Source organism: Paroedura picta, chromosome 4, assembly GCF_049243985.1.
Source record: "Paroedura picta isolate Pp20150507F chromosome 4, Ppicta_v3.0, whole genome shotgun sequence".
Lineage (NCBI taxonomy): Eukaryota > Metazoa > Chordata > Lepidosauria > Squamata > Gekkonidae > Paroedura > Paroedura picta.
The window spans coordinates 123,682,006-123,700,433 of record NC_135372.1 but is presented as its reverse complement, the minus strand read 5'-3'; the positions used below and the strand labels follow the sequence as shown (position 1 = coordinate 123,700,433).

At 45.3% G+C, this 18,428-nt stretch overlaps 1 protein-coding gene and 1 non-coding gene across 2 annotated transcripts; one reads left to right on the top strand and one right to left on the bottom strand.

Annotated features, from left to right (window-relative positions):
• Positions 1–500: 500 nt before the first annotated feature.
• CCN5 (cellular communication network factor 5) lies at positions 501–17,032 on the top strand. Its single transcript, XM_077336347.1, has 5 exons — positions 501–634; positions 8,696–8,924; positions 10,960–11,211; positions 11,683–11,885; positions 16,500–17,032. The coding sequence occupies exons 1-5, from the start codon at positions 587–589 to the stop codon at positions 16,521–16,523; spliced, it is 756 nt and encodes a 251-aa protein (XP_077192462.1). The 5' UTR covers positions 501–586; the 3' UTR covers positions 16,524–17,032.
• Positions 12,101–12,169, bottom strand: TRNAP-GGG (transfer RNA proline (anticodon GGG)). The gene has a single exon. It is a non-coding gene; the product is annotated as a tRNA-Pro (tRNA).
• Positions 17,033–18,428: the final 1,396 nt, after the last annotated feature.

Genomic DNA, 18,428 nt, shown 5'->3' with positions numbered 1-18,428 from the left:
AGGGGGTTGGACTAGATGGCCTGTGTGGCCCCTTCCAACTCTATGATTCTATGATTCTGTGATTCTATGATCTACCCCACAAGGCTGCTGTGTAGATGGAGCCCCTCCCAGCCAAGCTGCTTGCCCTGCCGTGACCCCCCAAAGGAGTCCTGAGAACCACTGCCCTAAAACCTCTCCCTGCCTCAGAGCCCAGTGTCTTTTGAAGGCAGACAATGATGCCTCTGTGATCTTGAAAAGATGCACCTGATCAGTCTGATGTCTTTACTAGCTTCTTCTGGGTTCTGCTTCTGTGCATTGCACAAAGCAAAGCCTCCCTTCTGTGCTCTGTCAATTGGGTTGTACGTTCTCACCTTGAGATGAATGGAAATGTTAACTGGAATGTGGGGGGGGGGGGAGAGGGGGGGAAAGGAAAAGAGAAACAACTTGATGCTTGTCCAAACCTACTCGTGTTTATACTGGAGCCTGGGAGTGACATCAGAGCAGGGAAGAGTATAAACACTTGCAGGACTTTACTCGCAGACTTTAAAAACTGCAGACACGCTGCTGTCTCCAAACTGCCTGGGGAGGGATGTGCTGAAGTGTCAGAATGAAACTCCAGCTTCTCTTGATCTCCTTCCTCTGTCTCCTTTCCAAGGTAAGGAAGCTGGGAAGCGTTTGCTTTGACTGGCAGGCTCTCCCCCTCCCTTCTTCCACTTGCAAAGCAATTTAGAATCAAGCAAGGCCAGTTGGGCAAGGATGATATTTTAAGGGTCTCTTGAACGCTAGCGTTCTGTCGTGCATGGCTGCTTAGCCTAGTATCACATGTCATGGAGAATGGGTGGTTTGAGAGCAAATGTGCAAAAGGACGGCTTTTAAAAGCCATTGCCCCAAAATACACTGTCCTGTAGCACCAGTGGTCCACGATTTTGGCAACCTCTTTTATCTGGTTCTCCTGCATGTGCTTTTGTTCGCCGAGGATCCTGCATAACAATCAATTAAATAGTTTCTTCTGCACACTTAGTTCTCTGGGTTACAACCTCCAAAGGCAGGCGGCCAAGCAGCTGGCATTATTTTTTTGAGATTGCTCAAGCGTTGTCCAACTTTCCCTCCAGAAGTCCTGAGAAGCACATGGACAGCGGATGCCTCCTGCAGGCCTCTGCTGGACGAACAACGCTGGTCATTTAAAACAGACACACACTTGCACGCGCGCACACACACACACACACACATCCCACAAACAATTTGAACGCTTGAATTTTCCTACAGTTTTTGGACTGCTTCTGAAATTCCAAATTTTGTACGCACGGGAATTGCTGAGATCATTGTTATTGCATGCTTGCATGAATGAGACCAGAGAGGCAGTGTTACCTCAGGATACAGCAATCTGGAATCAATGAGAGGAAGACAAAATGAATCGCAACTAAGGTTGCCAGCTTGAGTTTGGGAAATAGCTGGAGATTTTGGAGCCCAGGGACAGCAGTATGTGGGGTGGGAGGGATCTCAGCAGTGCATAATGTCATAGAGTCCCTCCTTCAATGCTGTGATTTCCTCCAGGGATACCGAGCTGGGTTGTCCGGAAATCAAATATAATAGCGGAAGATTGCCAGGCACCACCTGGTGGTTGGCAATGCCATTCAAATCATACCAGTCTTCAGCATATTTGTATATGATTGTAAGAAGAGAATGTAGTAAAATAAATCTAATCTTTTATGATAATTCTATTCTGATAACTAGACTTAGACCTGGGTTGAGTCTGCATGGTTTTTTTAATGCACTCCCAGCCCAAATAAATCCCTCCCGTCTACGCCAAATTCGATTTTCATTTTGATTTTGGGTGCTTTAAATTTTCCCTCTGCAACATGCATAATTGATCCACAATGACTCTACCTTTCCTCTGAGATATCCAGGAGTGGATATAAGATGTGATATTTAAAAAACCACCATCAGTAAGTGTGTTGATTTCTACTTTTTGCAAATTAACTTTGTATGCCAAAACAGTATTCCCTGATTGGCCAGGGCATCAGTTCAAAGACTTTCTGGTTCCTGGTTGCAAGGCTTCCCTCCCTGTTTTAAAGTGACTGCGCTCCAGAAGCCCACACTTCTCTCAGCAGATATTTCTCTCATTCTCTGAGAGGCTGCTGTTGGCTCTGAAGTCAAAAGAGAAGAAATAAAACACTAGTGCTGGCTGGACAGAACGCTGTTTTACTTTTCAGGGGACTTAACGCATACTCAAACGTGTATTTTTTAAAAAAATTGTCAATGTTTTCCTGCAAACTTAGAGAGTCCCCTAAGTTTGCTGAAAAATCTGTTTAGTCTTGTGTGGCCCCAATCTGTGGATTTAGCTATCTACAGATGGGAGCCACATGAGGCTAATAGGATCTGGATTGTATCAAGTCACCAATATGCAGTTGTCCATCCCCAGATGAAGTGTGGGAGCTGCTTCCACGAGCTTGAACACAGGGCTTGAATAAGGGCTTGAATAAGGCTTAGAAGTAGAAGGACACAGCTTGTATGCCCCATAATGGATGCTATTGAGAAGCAGTTATTATCCTGAACACCATTGTGGGATGGGAAATCCGTGTGGTCAGGAAAGTACAATTTTTCATGATCCGCCTATACTAGCACCATCTTTACCAACCAAAAATGATAATCAAAGTACTTTTTAACAAAGGGTAATTGACAATATGTTGGGCACTCTCTCTATCATAGCAATGAGTGAGCAGGAGAACTAGTAGAAACAAACCTAATAAAAGAATGGCCAGTGTCCCTTGTGAAAGTATTTGTAAACATAGTTTGGCAATTGCTACCATTAACATCTCCCTCAGCAGTCTGAAATGTTGTGTTTGATCTTATGACAATGACTTAAATCATTTCATCTTGACAAAAATAGAAGTGGCTGCAACCCCCCTCCCCCAAGAGCACACCTGAGATTCTTCACAATGCATTATTCAACCAGCCCCAGCTGCCACTGCTAGCGTTGCTATAAATAATATTTATAAATATTTATACTAATAGTTCTAAAGATACTGTGTTTTGCACAATGCAATAGACTGGAAAATAGGCCGGATGAGAAAGCTGCTGGAATATGACCACAATGTCTTTTCCTATTGTAATATTTTGCAATGTCTTCTTTTTCATCTAGGACATTTTAATCCTTTCTTCCCCAATGAACAGCATACATGGTGTTCCAGAGGGATGGCCATGAACCAGCTCATGAACTTGTTCATGATGAATTTTGGCCAGTTTGTGGTTCACATACTGAAGTTCGTGGTACATCAGCTGGCTTTCAATGAATTTTCAAGCAGCCTGTGCCATTTATGAATGAATACATTTTCAGGCAATCTACATTCAGACAAAGTGCTTACCAAACTTCAAAACAACAGAGGGGTGCTGAAATTCTCTAGCCTTGGGAACAGTGTTGTCAATTTCAAAGTAGTCGTGTCAGGTTCAAGAGACCCCCCCCCTGCTTTTGACCGTGTCTCTTTGTTTTCACTTCCCATTTTCTTGCACACAGTTTGTGAAATTCCACCCTCTTTGTTTGGATTTGTGATTCTGTGATTTAACACCAATCTTTTAAAATTTGCAATGCCAGTGGCACTGGGTTCTCCTGGGTACTCTGTGATTGCACTAGTACTGCTGGGCACTCTGTACAATATCTTCTAGAATCATAGAATCATAGAGTTGGAAGGGGCCATACAGGCCATCTAGTCCAACCCCCTGCTCAACGCAGGATCAGCCCTAAGCATCCTAAAGCATCCAAGAAAAGTGTGTATCCAACCTTTGCTTGAAGACTGCCAGTGAGGGGGAGCTCACCACCTCCTTAGGCAGTCTATTCCACTGCTGAACTACTCTGACTGTGAAAAACTTTTTCCTGATATCTAGCCTATATCGTTGTACTTGAAGTTTAAACCCATTACTGCGTGTCCTCTCCTCTGCAGCCAGCAGAAACAGCATCCTGCCCTCCTCCAAGTGACAACCTTTCAAATACTTAAAGAGGGCTATCATGTCTCGTTCACACACAGTGCTACCTAGAAGCATATCCCCCATCCAGTAGGCATGCTTTTCATTTTTCTGACCCAGATGCAGAACTTTACACTTATCTTTATTAAATTGCATCTTGTTCTCATTTGCCCATTTTTCTATTGTGTTCAGATCTCGTTGAACTCTGTCTCTATCTTCCGGAGTATTTGCCAGTCCTCCCAATTTGGTGTCATCTGCAAACTTGATGACAAGTCCCTCCACCCCCTCATCTAGATCATTAATAAATATGTTAAAAATTACCGGGCCAAGCACCGAGCTCTGAGGTACCCCGCTACTCACCTCTCTCCAGTCTGATGAAACACCATTGACAACAACTCTTTGAGTGCGGCTCTCTAACCAATTCCCTATCCACCTAACTATCTGAAAATCCAGATTGCAGTCCTTCAACTTATCCATCAGAACATCATGGGGAACCTTGTCAAAAGCATTACTAAAATCCAAGTAAATGACATCAACCGAATTTCCCCGTTCCAGCAAACCTGTTACTTGGTCAAAAAAGGAAACTAGGTTGGTCTGGCAGGACCTGTTGGAGACAAATCCATACTGACTTCCTTGGATCACCAAATTGTCCTCCAGATGTTTGCAGATCGCTCCCTTTAATATCTGCTCCATTATCTTCCCCACAACAGAGGTCAGACTCACTGGTCTGTAGTTTCCCGGGTCATCCTTCCTCCCTTTTTTGAAGATCGGAATAACGTTTGCTCTTTTCCAGTCCTCCGGGACATCTCCAGTCCTTAAAGAGGTTCCGAAGATGATGGACAAGGGCTGTGCAAGTTCTCTGGAAAGTTCTTTGAGTACTCTCGGGTGCATTTCATCCGGACCAGGGGATTTGAACTCATCCAGTGCAGCTAAATGCCTCTCGACAACCTCTCTATCCATGTTAACCTGCCACCCAGACACTATCCTTTGGCTACGGCCATCTCTAGATGTTCTAGATTTGCAAAGACTTGTGAAGATGCCTTGCTTAGTTTGTGGTTGAGCTGGCATTGCCTCATTGGCACTAGATTCTGCTGGACACTGGTACTGCTGGGCTTGCAACCTCCTCTTGCTTGACATCAGTCCTGTTGATCTGGAACTGCCACATTGGCACTGGGTTCTACTGGGCACTAGTACATTGCACTGGTTCTGCTGGGCTTGCAAAAATGCCTTCCATTCAGTTTCTACTGCAGAGATTCTCTTGTTTAGCCTTTGCACTGTCAATCATGTCAGATCTTGAAAGCTAAGCAGGCTTGGCCTTGGCTATTATTTGGATGGGAGACCTCCAAGGAACACTAGAGCCATAACGTGGAGGCAGACAATGGCAAACAATCTCTGAACATTTCTTGCCAGGCTGCCAGACAGTCCTAGGATCTCTTGGTTACAATACCCACATGCCGTATGATAAATAAATTAATGCACTGTCTTAGTGTCACTAGTTTTGCCGGGTACATTCTCTGGGACATCTGTTCTGCTGAACTTATTTGCTTTTTTTGCTAGATTCCCTTCCACCGGAAACAAAAGAGGATGGGGGTACCTTCTGGGGTGCATAACATGGACCCCATTAATCCAATCCTCACCAAACTTGGAGGGCAGGTAGAGAAAAGTCATCCAGAGAAGAGTCAGCCAGAGATCCCCTGTGAGTTTGGGATCTCCAGCACACTGGATGGAGCATTCTGCTATACCATGAAACTCACAAACCAGTTTGTTTGGCTTCAAAAGGTTTGTGATGGTTCATGAGGCAGGCAACAAACCATGAAATGAACCATATTTTCCTAGTTTGTGTCCATTCCTAGTGTTCCATTCCTCATTTTATTCTCACAACAGCCATATGAGGAGGATATTTAGATGTTTATATTCAACTTCAGCTGTTTAGCACAGCTGACTCCCTTCCTCTAGCTTATCCTCGCAATAGTGAATGCTATTCTGAAGTAGGTAAGGTGAAGTGACAGACTGTATGTTACATTTTTCATATGGTCACCGTGGGCTCTTGCAGCCATCCATCAGTTCATGGGATCTCTTTTTAGAAGCAGGGGCAGCATTTTGCTTGGAATGGTTGTGTGGGTGGGAAGGAGGGACCCCTACCTTCCTTCCTGCACCATTTTCCAGATCCAATGTTGCTGGGGCCCGTTTCCACCAGAAACGGGCCCCAACAATGCTTCTAAATAGACCTCTTATGAGCAAATTGCAGCCTGTGTGCAAGTTCCTGTGGCATCCAAGTGGCAAATGTGACATATAGTTTGACCTTGAGAGAGCATGAATAGCCCAATATCATCATCAAGGTTCCATAGCTGACAGAGGGAGCAAACCTGACTCTCCTGAACCCTCGTCTGACAGTCTAAGTACCATACCAGCTCTCCTTTCAATGTCTTTTATGACATCATCTCATCATTCACTCTACATGTGTGTGTATAAAGTGCCGTCAAGTTGCAGATGACGGTTGGAGACCATGTAGGATTTTAAAGGCAAGAGACGAACAGAAGTACATGCACATGAATACTAATACATGAACACACATGAAGCTGCCTTAAATTGAATTAGACCACCAAGATCAGTATTTGTCTACTCAGACTGGCAGTCGCTCTTCAGGGTGTCACAGGAGGAGATCTTTCAGATGACCTACAACTTGGTCCCTTTAACTGAAGATGCCAGGGATTGAAACTTGGACTTTGTGGATGTAAAGCAGAGGCTCTTCCATTGAGCCAGACCCTCTCCTACTATGAGTCTACTATGACTGCCTACACTGCCTCTTTAATACACCACAGCTGCTGTGGAACATAGGGAGTGTGTAGTCTATGGGTACATGATTGAGCTACTTTGCTGGAGCTAAGACATAAAAATATCTTCTTTGGTCAGTCTTGATGGGAGACCATATGGAGACTGATGTAACCTTCCCCTCCATGGAAGATATTGGGAAATTTGTCTGTAATATCTAACTCTGAACTTGGCCCCAGAATACAGATTTTATAAATCTGTACAATGAGGTTAGGTATGGAAGAGGGAGATGTTTCTATAAATCTTGGGGAAATCCCAGGCTTTCAGAGAAAGCTCAATTTAAAAGAAACCAAGGGATAAAATAAAGTAAGTTTTTAAATGTTGAGGTTTCACAAGATTAGCTCCCAAGATCTCAGAAGGCATTTTGGTTGCCCAGGCAACAGTGGAAATTGCAGTTGCCTTGGTAATACACTTTAGATGCTGTAGAGGTGAGTTGGACAGGCAAAGAGGAATGGGCTGGTAGGAAAATCAACAGGGAAAATGGGAGGGAAGAAGCAAAGGAAGAATGGAGAAAGAAAGACCAATGAGGTGGGGAATGGGAGATGGAGGGAAAGAAGGAAGGACTAGAGGGGAAGTGACAAATAAGAACTGAAAAGCTGAGAGGGAAGGAAGGGCATAAGGAAAGGGGAGAAGCTGTAAGGGCTGTGAGGGGGAGTGGAGACTGAGATAGCAATAGTGTGGACAGGGACACCTCTGGGGGGAGGATGAGATTCCATATCTATTAGTTCTCACCATGCTTCCATTTTTTAATTTCTAATACTAGATGAAAAGCCTGTTGTAGGAAAGCTACAAAAGGAACTAGCCTCCCCCCCCCTGACCTGGGCAGCCCTACCGAGGCCTGATAAGTTTGCAGCAGGGCTGCTTGGGGCAGAGGGTAGCACTGGTGGGGGGCTCTCTCCCTCCCTCTGACCCGGGCAGCCCTACCGAGACATAGCAAGGTCGCAGCGGGGCTTCTTGGGGCAGGGGGAGTGTTGGTGGGGCCTCCCTCCCCCTCACCCCATTGGGCCTGCAGTCCCAGGCCCTCTCCCCCTCCCTCCCAGCTACTGGCTGCCCCCACCATGGTTCCAGGCCCCCCCACCTCTCCCTCCCAGCTTGCTTGAGGGCTGGCTTACCTCTCGGTGTCAGCACAGCCTACCTGATTGGTTGTTCATTGGACCGCCAGCGAATTAGATAGGTGATGTGTCCCAACTCCTCTGCATTCCTAACCACGACACCAAGCATTTACTAATTCCTGTCTAGGCAAAATTCCATTAATCAACATTTATGACTTTTGCTAGAGTTATTCCTAACATTCATTTAATTTCTCTATGTCCCTCCAAAACTTCATAACGGCCAGACATTTATAAAACATGCCCATTGTCCGCAACTTGTGGTCTGCATCCCAATCGAATTCGTTGTTCCCATGGAAAGCAAGGCTTCAGTTCTGATGTGTCAAATGCAATGTTCTTGGCTTATCGATGAGTACGTTTTTAAAAATGCTCCTTGCTGAGCTTTTAGGATAGTATTTCATCCCTCAATGTCTTGCATTTTGTTCCCTGTTGATTGTTTTAATAATGTTTTTTTTAATTTTTATTCTACTGCATTATTGATATGAACTTTATTGTAAGCCGCTTCATGAGAGCAGCAGAATAAGCAGAAGGGCCAGTCCCTCAAGGATAGTTACTACAAATACATTTTAGTCCTCTGAAAATGTATTAAGATAATTATGCTGTGCTTTTCTCCCCAATGGGCCACTCAGTGAGCTTCCACAGTAAGTTGGGGATTTGAGTCTTAATTGTTGCAGTTGTGCTATCTGTTTCCACGGGGCTTGTGTTGCAGAATGCTATGTCGGAGTGTGCCCTAAATGGGCATTTAAGAAGACATGAATGCAGCCGGAACTTTTCCTTATCCCAGGTATTTCTTTGTCTCTCTTCCTCTCATGCAGCTGTGTGCTCAGCTCTGCCAGAGTCCCTGCTATTGCCCTTGGCTTCCTCCCCGTTGCCCGCCAGGCTCCCCCTTGGTTCTGGATGGATGCGGGTGCTGCACAATATGTGCTCGCAGGCTGGGAGAGCCCTGCAGCTACCTACACGTGTGTGATCAGAGCCAGGGTCTTGTCTGTGATTACAGCACAGCTCCTGCGGGGAGAGGAGGAGGAGGAGGAGGCACCTGCAATTGTGAGTCAACTGCCATTCTTTCCTAGAGCATAAGGGGAAGTTGTCCTTAAAATGAGATAAAGCCAGTCTTTGTTTTGTTTTGCACAAAAGAGCGGTAAGTAAACCCGCCCTCTTCTTTGGCCTTCTGGTTTTGCAAATTTGGAAATTCTGATCGTCAACTCGAAAGTTGGGCCAGACTGCACATTTCACACATACCCACCATCTGGTGGGCATCTTCACTGGGAATGGATAAGGCTCTTGCAGTCACATCAATCTAACTTGGTAATGACTGTTCAGGAATTGGGTACATACGACGGGCTTCCTTTTACGTCACTACGCTGTCTTCTCCATTCCCTTCTCTAGAGCTCTCACGATAGATGGCAGGAATGTAAACAAAACTCTGCAAACATGATTGCCTGCCCTCCTTGGAAAGCTCAGGCCAGCTGACAGGGACGTGAGCTAAGCAAACATTAGCCCCATGCAACATAACAAGATTGAAATAAGGATTAAACCACTTTTTCCTCAGAAGGCTTTCAGGAAAGTCCAAAAGAGCTGTCATCAGATCCTGGGAATATTTCCTTCTTAACAATACTGCCACCTCAGGAATCTTAAACTGGGTAAAGGACTAGCCCATCCAGTGAACCAATAAAATAGCAAGGAAGGCTATTTTGCTATACAGAAAAAAGGAATACTCATACAATTTTCAAAATAGTACCCTTCAAGATTTCAGGAAAGTAAAGACCGAACTGTGATGGGAAGGAGATCCACATGTATTTGTTCAGGTAGGGTTGCTAGAATTCCTTCTGTAGCAGAAGATGTTCCACTGGCAGCCCCTCAGCACCTGCCACTGCCCAGAAGACCAGAAGGGGGGAGATAAGAGGGGGCAGGTGATTGCTGTTGCATCAGTAGTATAACATTATTTCCCGGGAAAACCCTGAAGCCATGTTATGCTGCTCTAGGATTCAGCAGAAACTCTATAATTTTTCTGATGAACCTTAGAGCGGCATGGCATTGCTTCCAGGTTTGTCCCAGAGATTATGTCATGTCATTAATATAAGGTGACCAGATGTTCCGCTTTTGGTGGGACAGTCCTGCTTTTGGCTATCCTCAGACCCCTCGGGGGCCCCTGCCCTCCCCAAATCTCCAGGACCAGGCAACCCCACTCCCTCATCCCCCACTCCATCCACCCAAGCAAAACAAAAAATCCATCCGACACTCCCATCAGAAACAATTTTAATTGAAGATGGCTTTTAAAACATTTTTAAAACCTAAGTTACATTCAATGAATGTTCTATATGTAATTTGTATTGACTGTTTTGATATAAATCTGTATTCACTGTTTTAAAAACCTGTTGTTACGTACCCTGAGCTACCTAGGGAAGGGCAGAATATAAAAATAAAAATGTTTGATTGATTGATTGCTTGATTGAAAGGCAGCATGTGAGGATGATATTACTGCCTCCTCCCACACCACTGGTCTCTGCCCCTGGGGTGGGGGTGCATGTTTTGCACACCCTTGTGCAGACACACCATTTGACCTTTGCAAAAAAAGATGGACGAGTTACTCGTACCCCCCCCACCCCCGGTGTATTATGAGTTTCTCATTTTGTTGTCCAATAAAATCAGAATCCAGTAGCACCTTTAAGACAAAAAAAGATTTATTCAGGGCGTGAGCTTTCTAAGGAGATCATAGTTTGACAAAGGGTGCTTGCACTTGAAAGCTCATGCCCTGAATAAATCTTTGTTGGTCCTAAAGGTGCTACTGGACTCTGATTTTATTGTGCTACTTCAGACCAACACGGCTACCCTTTTGAATCTATCATTTTGTTGTTGTTTTCAGTTTCAGCCCTTACTTCAATCCCGGCAGTTTGTTTTGCTAAGGAAGAATTCACTGGAAAAAATGTTCTTTCCCTCAATAGGCAGAACAAATTGCAGTGTTCAAAGGTGGAAGTGTCAGATTCCCCCACTAATATGAAATGACAGCTCTGCCACAGATCTGATGCCCGCTCCGAGTTGTTCCATGATCTCTGCTTTGTCTGAATGTTCTTGACTGCAGATGAGGAGGCTGACGACAGCTGCGAAGTGAACGGAAAAGTCTATCGGGATGGTGAAGCATTCCAGCCGACCTGCAAGCATCAGTGCTATTGTTCAGAGGGAGGTGTGACGTGTGTCCCCCTTTGCAGCGAGGATGTTCGACTCCCCACTTCAGACTGCCCCCATCCAAGGCGTGTGGAAGTCCCAGGGAAGTGTTGTCCAGAGTGGATTTGTGAGAGGCAAGACAGACAGGTCTTTCAGGACGCCATGGCAGGTAAAACTCAGCTTTGCAGTCAGTTTTGCAGTGAGCCACAGTTAACGACTTGGGCAAAATGTCACATGGATATGGCAGAAATCCAGAATGCAAGTTCCAGTGTTGCATTTTCCTTTTGAACTCAGAAAGACTTTCACAATTGTTCTATTTAACAAAATAAATACTTTTTACAAGCATTCCCAAAATCCAGAAAAACCTCCCAGGTTATTCCATCAGAAGCGTCAAATCTGCTATGTTTGGGTATGTGTGCAGAATAGGATGAGGCGGAATAGGAAATTGAACTGTTTTAATCAAGGCCTAAATGTGGGTGAAGGGCTCTTCTCTTTCCATTTGGCTTGGAGGAATCTGTCCTGTCCTGTAAACAGAGCCTTTATATATGGAAATGAGCAGTTGACATTTTTCATGGTAAATAACATCTCCTCACCCGGTAAATAACACCCCAGTTAGCCACTTTCCTCTCTCCTTACTCAGCACAAAGGCTGCCTGGGACGGCCTCGAGAGCTTTCCCCTTTCCATGTGAAGAGTGGAGTACAGCATGGTCGGCCTGCTCTACGACGTGCAACGTGGGGATTTCCACAAGAGTGTCTAACAAGAATGTGTACTGCAGGCTTGAGACTCAGAGACGCTTGTGCTTCCTCAGGCCTTGCTTAGGTCTTGCGAGAACTGCAAGCTTGGTAAGTGATGGGATTTGGTTTAAAGCTAACCGTTGATATTGGCAGACGAGGGGAAGGCCGGCTGGCTCGCCACTTGAACACACACCTGAAGCTGCCCTATACTGAACCAAACCCATGGTCCATCAGCATTTAGTATTGTCTACTCAGGCTGGCAGCAGCTCTCCAAGGTCTCAGGCTGAGGTCATTCACATCACCTCCTACCTTGGTTTTTCAACTGGAGATGCCAGGGATTGAACCTGGGACCTTCTGCATCCCAGTCAGATGCTCTTCCACTGAGCCACGGCTTCTCACTCGGTAGCCCAATACTATTTCCACCTGTGAGATGGGAGATACCTGGCTATTTTTTTTGGGGGGGGGGGAGCCTGAGGAGGGCAGAGTTTGGGGAGGGGATGAGCCTTAGGAGGATATAATGACCACCCTCCAAAGCAGCTGTTTTATCCTAGTGAACTGAGATAAATTGTAATAGTGGGAGAGCTCCAGTCACCACCTGGAGGCTGGCTACCCAACAACCCAAGATCAACAGAGACAAGACTCTTCACATGTAGTGGTGAAGACGAAGGCAGTAAAAGCCCACCAGGCAACAGGCAGGTTATTCTAGAGCAGGAGCAACAGTTGATCATGGCAGGGGTGAGAAATCAAGTTGAAATAAAGAATGGGTATTGAATAGACAGAATACTTGGAAGACCAAAGCCCACTGAAAGCTTATATGGAGGTGTCTGCATGTAGAAAAAGAGCTGGTTCTTATATGCCACTTTTCTCTACCCGAAGGAGTCTCAAAGCGGCTTACAATCGCCTTCCCTTTCTTCTCCCCACAACAGACACCCTGTGAGGTAGGTGGGGCTGAGGGAGCCCTGATATTACTGCTCAGTCAGAACAGCTCTTTCAATGCTGTGGTGAGCCCAAGGTCACCCAGCTGGCTGTATGTGGGGGAGTGGGGAATCAAACCCGGCTCGCCAGATTAGAAGTCCGCACTCCTAACCACTACACTAAGCTGGCTCTTTATAGGTGCCATCAGTCCCAGCTGGCTGTCTTTTGGGGTAGCTGTGAGAAATATGTATGTGTGTGGGTTGGCATGGTAGCCCCAATCCCCACCCTCTTCCTCAGTGCTATCTTCTTTCAGCTCATTCTGTGTAGCTATGATTTGCATTTTCCCATTTTGAATTACCCGATGTCCCTGGAGGAGTTTTATTTACTTACTTGCAATATCTATATATCACACTCACCAGCGTAGCACATTAGACAGCTTTGAAATATTTTTAAAACATAAAACTGTCAAAGATTATGAAAAAAAAATCACATCAACACATGGGGTGGGGAGAATACAATCATAGTCCAGATGAGAACAGTGATTAAAAAAAACAGTGAAAAAATAGAACTTTTTCTTTTCACAAAAAAGTAGATAGTGGCATAACGTTCCGAAGAAAAGAGACCAAAATCACAAAATGGTTGATTCAAAGTCTAGAAACACAAAATGGTTTCCTGCTTGGTGCCTCAGAAAGTTCAACTCCAGGTGGGTTACTGTGAGGGAAGCATCTCACAGCTGACGCATCCTAGTAGAAAAGGCCCTGATTTGGATCCAATGAGACTTTCACAAACAGAGTTCAAAATGCCCCCCAATGTGGCCCCCAGAGACAGGGTTGCCAGTTCCAAGTTGGAAAATTTCTTGAGATTTGAGGATGGGGCCCAGGGAAGGCGGGATTTAGGGAGGAGAGAGGCCACAGCTGGATAGAATGCCTTAGAACAGTGGTCCCCAACCTTTTTATCACCAGGGACCGGTCAACGCTTGACAATTTTACTGAGGCCCAGGAGGGGGGTGTTTTGCCAAGGGACATAGCCCCCCGCTGCCTGAGCCCCTGCTCCACTTGCTTTCCCACCGGGAACCCCTGACTTCCCGCTGCCCGCTGGGGGGTACTGCCAACAGCAGCTGCGCAGTGCCATGCCGAGGGGGAGCTGCAGCCATGGCAGCTGCTGGAGAGCACCAAAGGTGAGCTGGTGGCAGAGTGGCAGGGCAGCCCCCGAGGCAGCAGCTGGGAAGGAGGATGAGGAGGAGCCACGGCCTGGTACCAACTGATCTACGGACCGGAACCGGTCCCCGGACCGGGGGTTGGGGACCACTGCCTTAGAGTCTACCCTCCAGTGCAGCCATTTTCTCTAGAGGAGCTGACCTCTGTTGCCTAAATATCAATTGTAAGCCAGTGAGATCCCTAGGCCCCACCTCGAGGCTGGCAATCCTAACTGGGGGACCCCCCCCCACAGCATTTTGTGGGTCCTTTCAAGCTACTGTGGGAGGAGAAGGTGAGGAAGCTACATTCTTCATACAGTGACAGCTCTCTCTACAGAAATGCGTTGTTAGATCCAAGCCCTCATTTCTGGTGCTCACGCAGACAGCTGTCAGGATAGGGACTATGAGCCAGACTTCCTGATTTGACTCTTACCTGACATACAGATTAATACAAGGGCAGGCTGCCCTTCAGGCACCCTGGTGCCTAGTGGTTTAGGGCTTTACAGGAAATAATCAGAGTTCTGAATTGGTCCCAGACACAAACTGGTGTCAGTGTAGATCTTTTGAGACTGGTGAGATACGTTCTCCGTTATCACACCCAGCAGTATTCTTGTTGACCTGTTTGGTCCTGGTTTTCAAAGGCTGCCCCTGATACAGAGCATGGAGAATATGCAGGATTGAGGGAATGAATGTTGTGATGATCCTGAGCCAGTGGCAAGTTGAAGTAGATATTACAGAGGGAGAGGGAGAAATCTGACACCCTACTGCCATTTTCAGAGGTATCCATGGGTTCTGTAATGTTATTCTGCCCTCAGGATTTCCAGGACCAGAGAAAAGAAGGAGGAATATTTCCCCACCCCCACCAAATGCCAGCCTTGAGACAATTTTCAGCTTCCTTTCTCCCTACATTCTTTATGTGCCACTGTATTTGTGTGCTGAAGGCCAGCAATGGAGAGAGACATTTTCCTTAAGGCAGGTAGAAATTGTCCCAGCAAAATCAATACTTGCAATTTAACTGCCAAGATCTATAAGTGGCTGAATCCCAGAATAGCACTGGACCACCCATGACCCAAAAATACAATAGCTTGACGTATCAGCACCGCTAGAACAAAATGACTGGATTTAAATGTGTCTGCTTTGAGGACAGATTCTTTGCTGCCTGACTGAGGAGATTTTAGTTCTGCCTGTAGAGCTTCCCAGATGAAGACATTCTCAACAAAATGGCAACTGAACATATTGGAAGGATTGCCGGCACTGAGCAGTCTCGTTATGTGAGGCTTCAGGAGTGTCAAAACTGTAACTACTGTGAATGGGGCAAGAATATGTCAAATACAGTAACATATGACAATTCTATCCACCGAATGAATCCAGGAAATGAACAGGTTGAATAGACTGCTTGACTGGGATAGAAAGGAAATGACAGGAAGCCTAAAGCAAAAGAAATGCAGAGACACACGCTGAGTGGACCCCCGTGGCGATGTAAAAGGAAGCAAGAAGAAGAGAAGAAGAAGAGTTGGTTCTTATATGCCGCTTTTCTCTACCCGAAGGAGTCTCAAAGCGGCTTACAATCTCCTTCCCTTTCCTGTCCCCACAACAGATGCAGATAACCTGTGAGGTGGGTGAGGCTGAGAGAGCCCTGATATTCCTGCTCAGTTAGAGCAGTTTTCTCAGTGCTGTGGCGAGCCCAAGGTCATCCAGCTGGTTGCACGTGGGGAAGTCCGCACTCCTAACCGCTACATCAACCTGGACCATGGATAGTTTTCAGAATTCCTGCTTACAGATTGGCTTTGACATTTCCTGTGCCCTGCCAAATGAAAGGGAAACCAACACTGACCAAATGAATTGTCTGTTTAAAGGTGGCTATCCTCCACTTTCCAAATTGCACTGTCAACATTCTCCATAATAAATTGTAGACTAAATTTGTATTGATTGATTGATTGATTGATATGTGATTGAGAGGGGGAATTAAGGTCAAGAAGGGGAATGAAAATCAATTACTGTCCAGTTTCATATTTCCGTAGAACTAGTGGGCAAATATCAACCACTTACGTAATCCTTTATTTTCCTGCCATTTGTCCCCAAACACCTTTTCTTGCCATAGATATATGGGGCCCAGATACTGTCTGTTTTTTCTTTCTGGAGAAAAGAAACTTGGTAGGGTCAATTGTGAGTGAACAAATGAAAGAAAGAAAGCCTCTAACTTTCTTCCTTTGTTCCACCCCAAGGCTGTGTTTCAATTATTTAAAACGAGGTTGGGAGACTGTTGACAAATGTGTCTAATGTCTAGTGTGGTCCCAAATGTGTCTAATGTCTAGTGTGGTCCCAAATCTCTCATTTCATTGTGTGTTCTCAGAAAATGTGGGAAAGGCTATAATTCAGCTGCCCAATACATGTTTATGCCACCCGTTCTCCAAGGAGATCAGGGTGGCTTCCCCTGTTTTCACAAAAATACTGAGGCAGGTTAGGATGAGTAAAAGTGACTGGCTCAAAGCTACTCAACAAACTTCATGGCAGAGTGGGGTCTTGAATGTGGATCTCCCAACTCTTACTGTGATTCTGTAACTACTACATTGAACTTTATGCTCTTTCTCTCACTCTCTCTTTCTCTGTAGAGAGGAAGAGGAAACCAGTTGTAGACCAATCCACTCCATTCAGAAGCTGAAATACTGGCTTTATCCCAGCAGCCGAATCGGCGCAGGCCCAAGTTGATCTTGCTCTGTGGTGATGGGATGATTGCTGAGGAACAGAGAAGCACAAATGACTGGTCTTAGCTGGAAAGGAGCAAGAAGATGAAAGATCAACCTCTCATCATGGCTGACGTGTCTTCCTCCCCTTGATTCCACTCCCATTACACTAGACAGTGTTGTTGCTCAGTGAGAAAAGCCAGGGTATAGGTTTTGTACTGTACAGTGCTGATGTGTTTATTACCAGCTTGTGGCCACATTATTATAAATCAACCCACTGGGAAGGTGGAGAGCAAGACATGATGCTTTGCAGCTGCCATAATTCAAGAAAACATGTCCTGTTAGTCTCTCTGTGTTATCTCTTCACTGAAGAATTCTGGTGACCCAGAAGATAAAAGAGCTGCCGTTTTTTCCACCATTGGTTTTTTTCTTAGAAATAAATAAACAAATGCAATCACAAACTGCCTCAAGATTGGTTGACCAGAGTTTTGTCCAAGGGAACTAACCTGAATAGCAATATTAATTGGCAAATTAATTACAGACCAATGAAGTAGACAGTGGCTTGGATCCTAAGCAGTGTGAACATAGACAGGCTAGAGCAGGGGTAGTCAACCTGTGGTCCTCCAGATGTTCATGGACTACAATTCCTATGAGACCCTACCAGCGTTTGCTGGCAGGGGCTCATGGGAATTGTAGTCCATGAACATCTGGAGGACCACAGGTTGACTACCCTTGGGCTAGAATAGTGACTCTCAACCTTCCTAAAGCCGCGACCACTTAATACAGTTCTTCATGTTGTGGGGACCCCCAACCATAAAATTATTTTCATTGCTACTTCATAACTAATTTCGCCACTGTTATGAATCATCATGTGATATGCAGGATGTATTTTCATCGTTACAAATTGAACATAATTAAAGCATAATGATTAAAAATGGGCTTTGCAAGGAGGTTGTCGATGGTGTAGGGGTCTCAGTGACCTCCACGAAAGTGTCAAGCAACCCCCACAAGGGGTACCGACCCCCAGGTTGAGAACCACTGGGCTAGAGCAACCTTTCTCAATAGTTGAGAAACCCCTGGAACATTCTTCAGGATTTGAGAAACCTCAAGGGAGGGTGGGTCAACCTGACCATATATTGTCATATAACCCAATAAATGTTTAACAAATATAAAAAAAATAACTCCCACCCCTTAGGAAAACATTTCCAGAGCTGTCAATCTACCCCAGAGTTTCACAAAACCCTGGTTGAGAAAGCCTGGGCTAGAAGGAGATAACTCCCCTGCCTTTCTCCCTCACTGTAGCCTTCTTTGCCCCAACCCCACAACAATCATCAAAATATCCATCCTCTTTTCCACTGACTGACACGTGCGTTCTATTAGAGGAGTTGTTGCCCTGACAGAACAGCGTGATAGGTTCCAAGGCATTATTATCTATGATATAAAAAGAATAAGGGGAAAGAGAAAGTGGTCAAGGCATCTCTTTATAACTAAATTGCCCATAAGCCAGCAAAGTTATCTTTCTAGTAGTTCAGGGGATTTTCTGGGTTTTGTCTCTCAGTTCATACAACAAAACCAGGATCCAGGACCTGGATATATCCACAGGTTTAGCGCATTCAACTGTATGTATGTTGACAGTAACATGAGAATGCATACAAAAATCAATTAAACACTAAACACGGATTGTACATACATTTATGGTAACTTGTGAACAGGGCTAGTGTCACAAAGAAAGGAATGCATTTTCGATGCATACGTTACAGAAGTTGATAAGTAAACCATCTTTTACAGGAAAGGAAATATCTATTCTCCTGTCTGTGTTGCTCTAACCTTCCCAGCTTCTACAAGTAAACTGTTGCT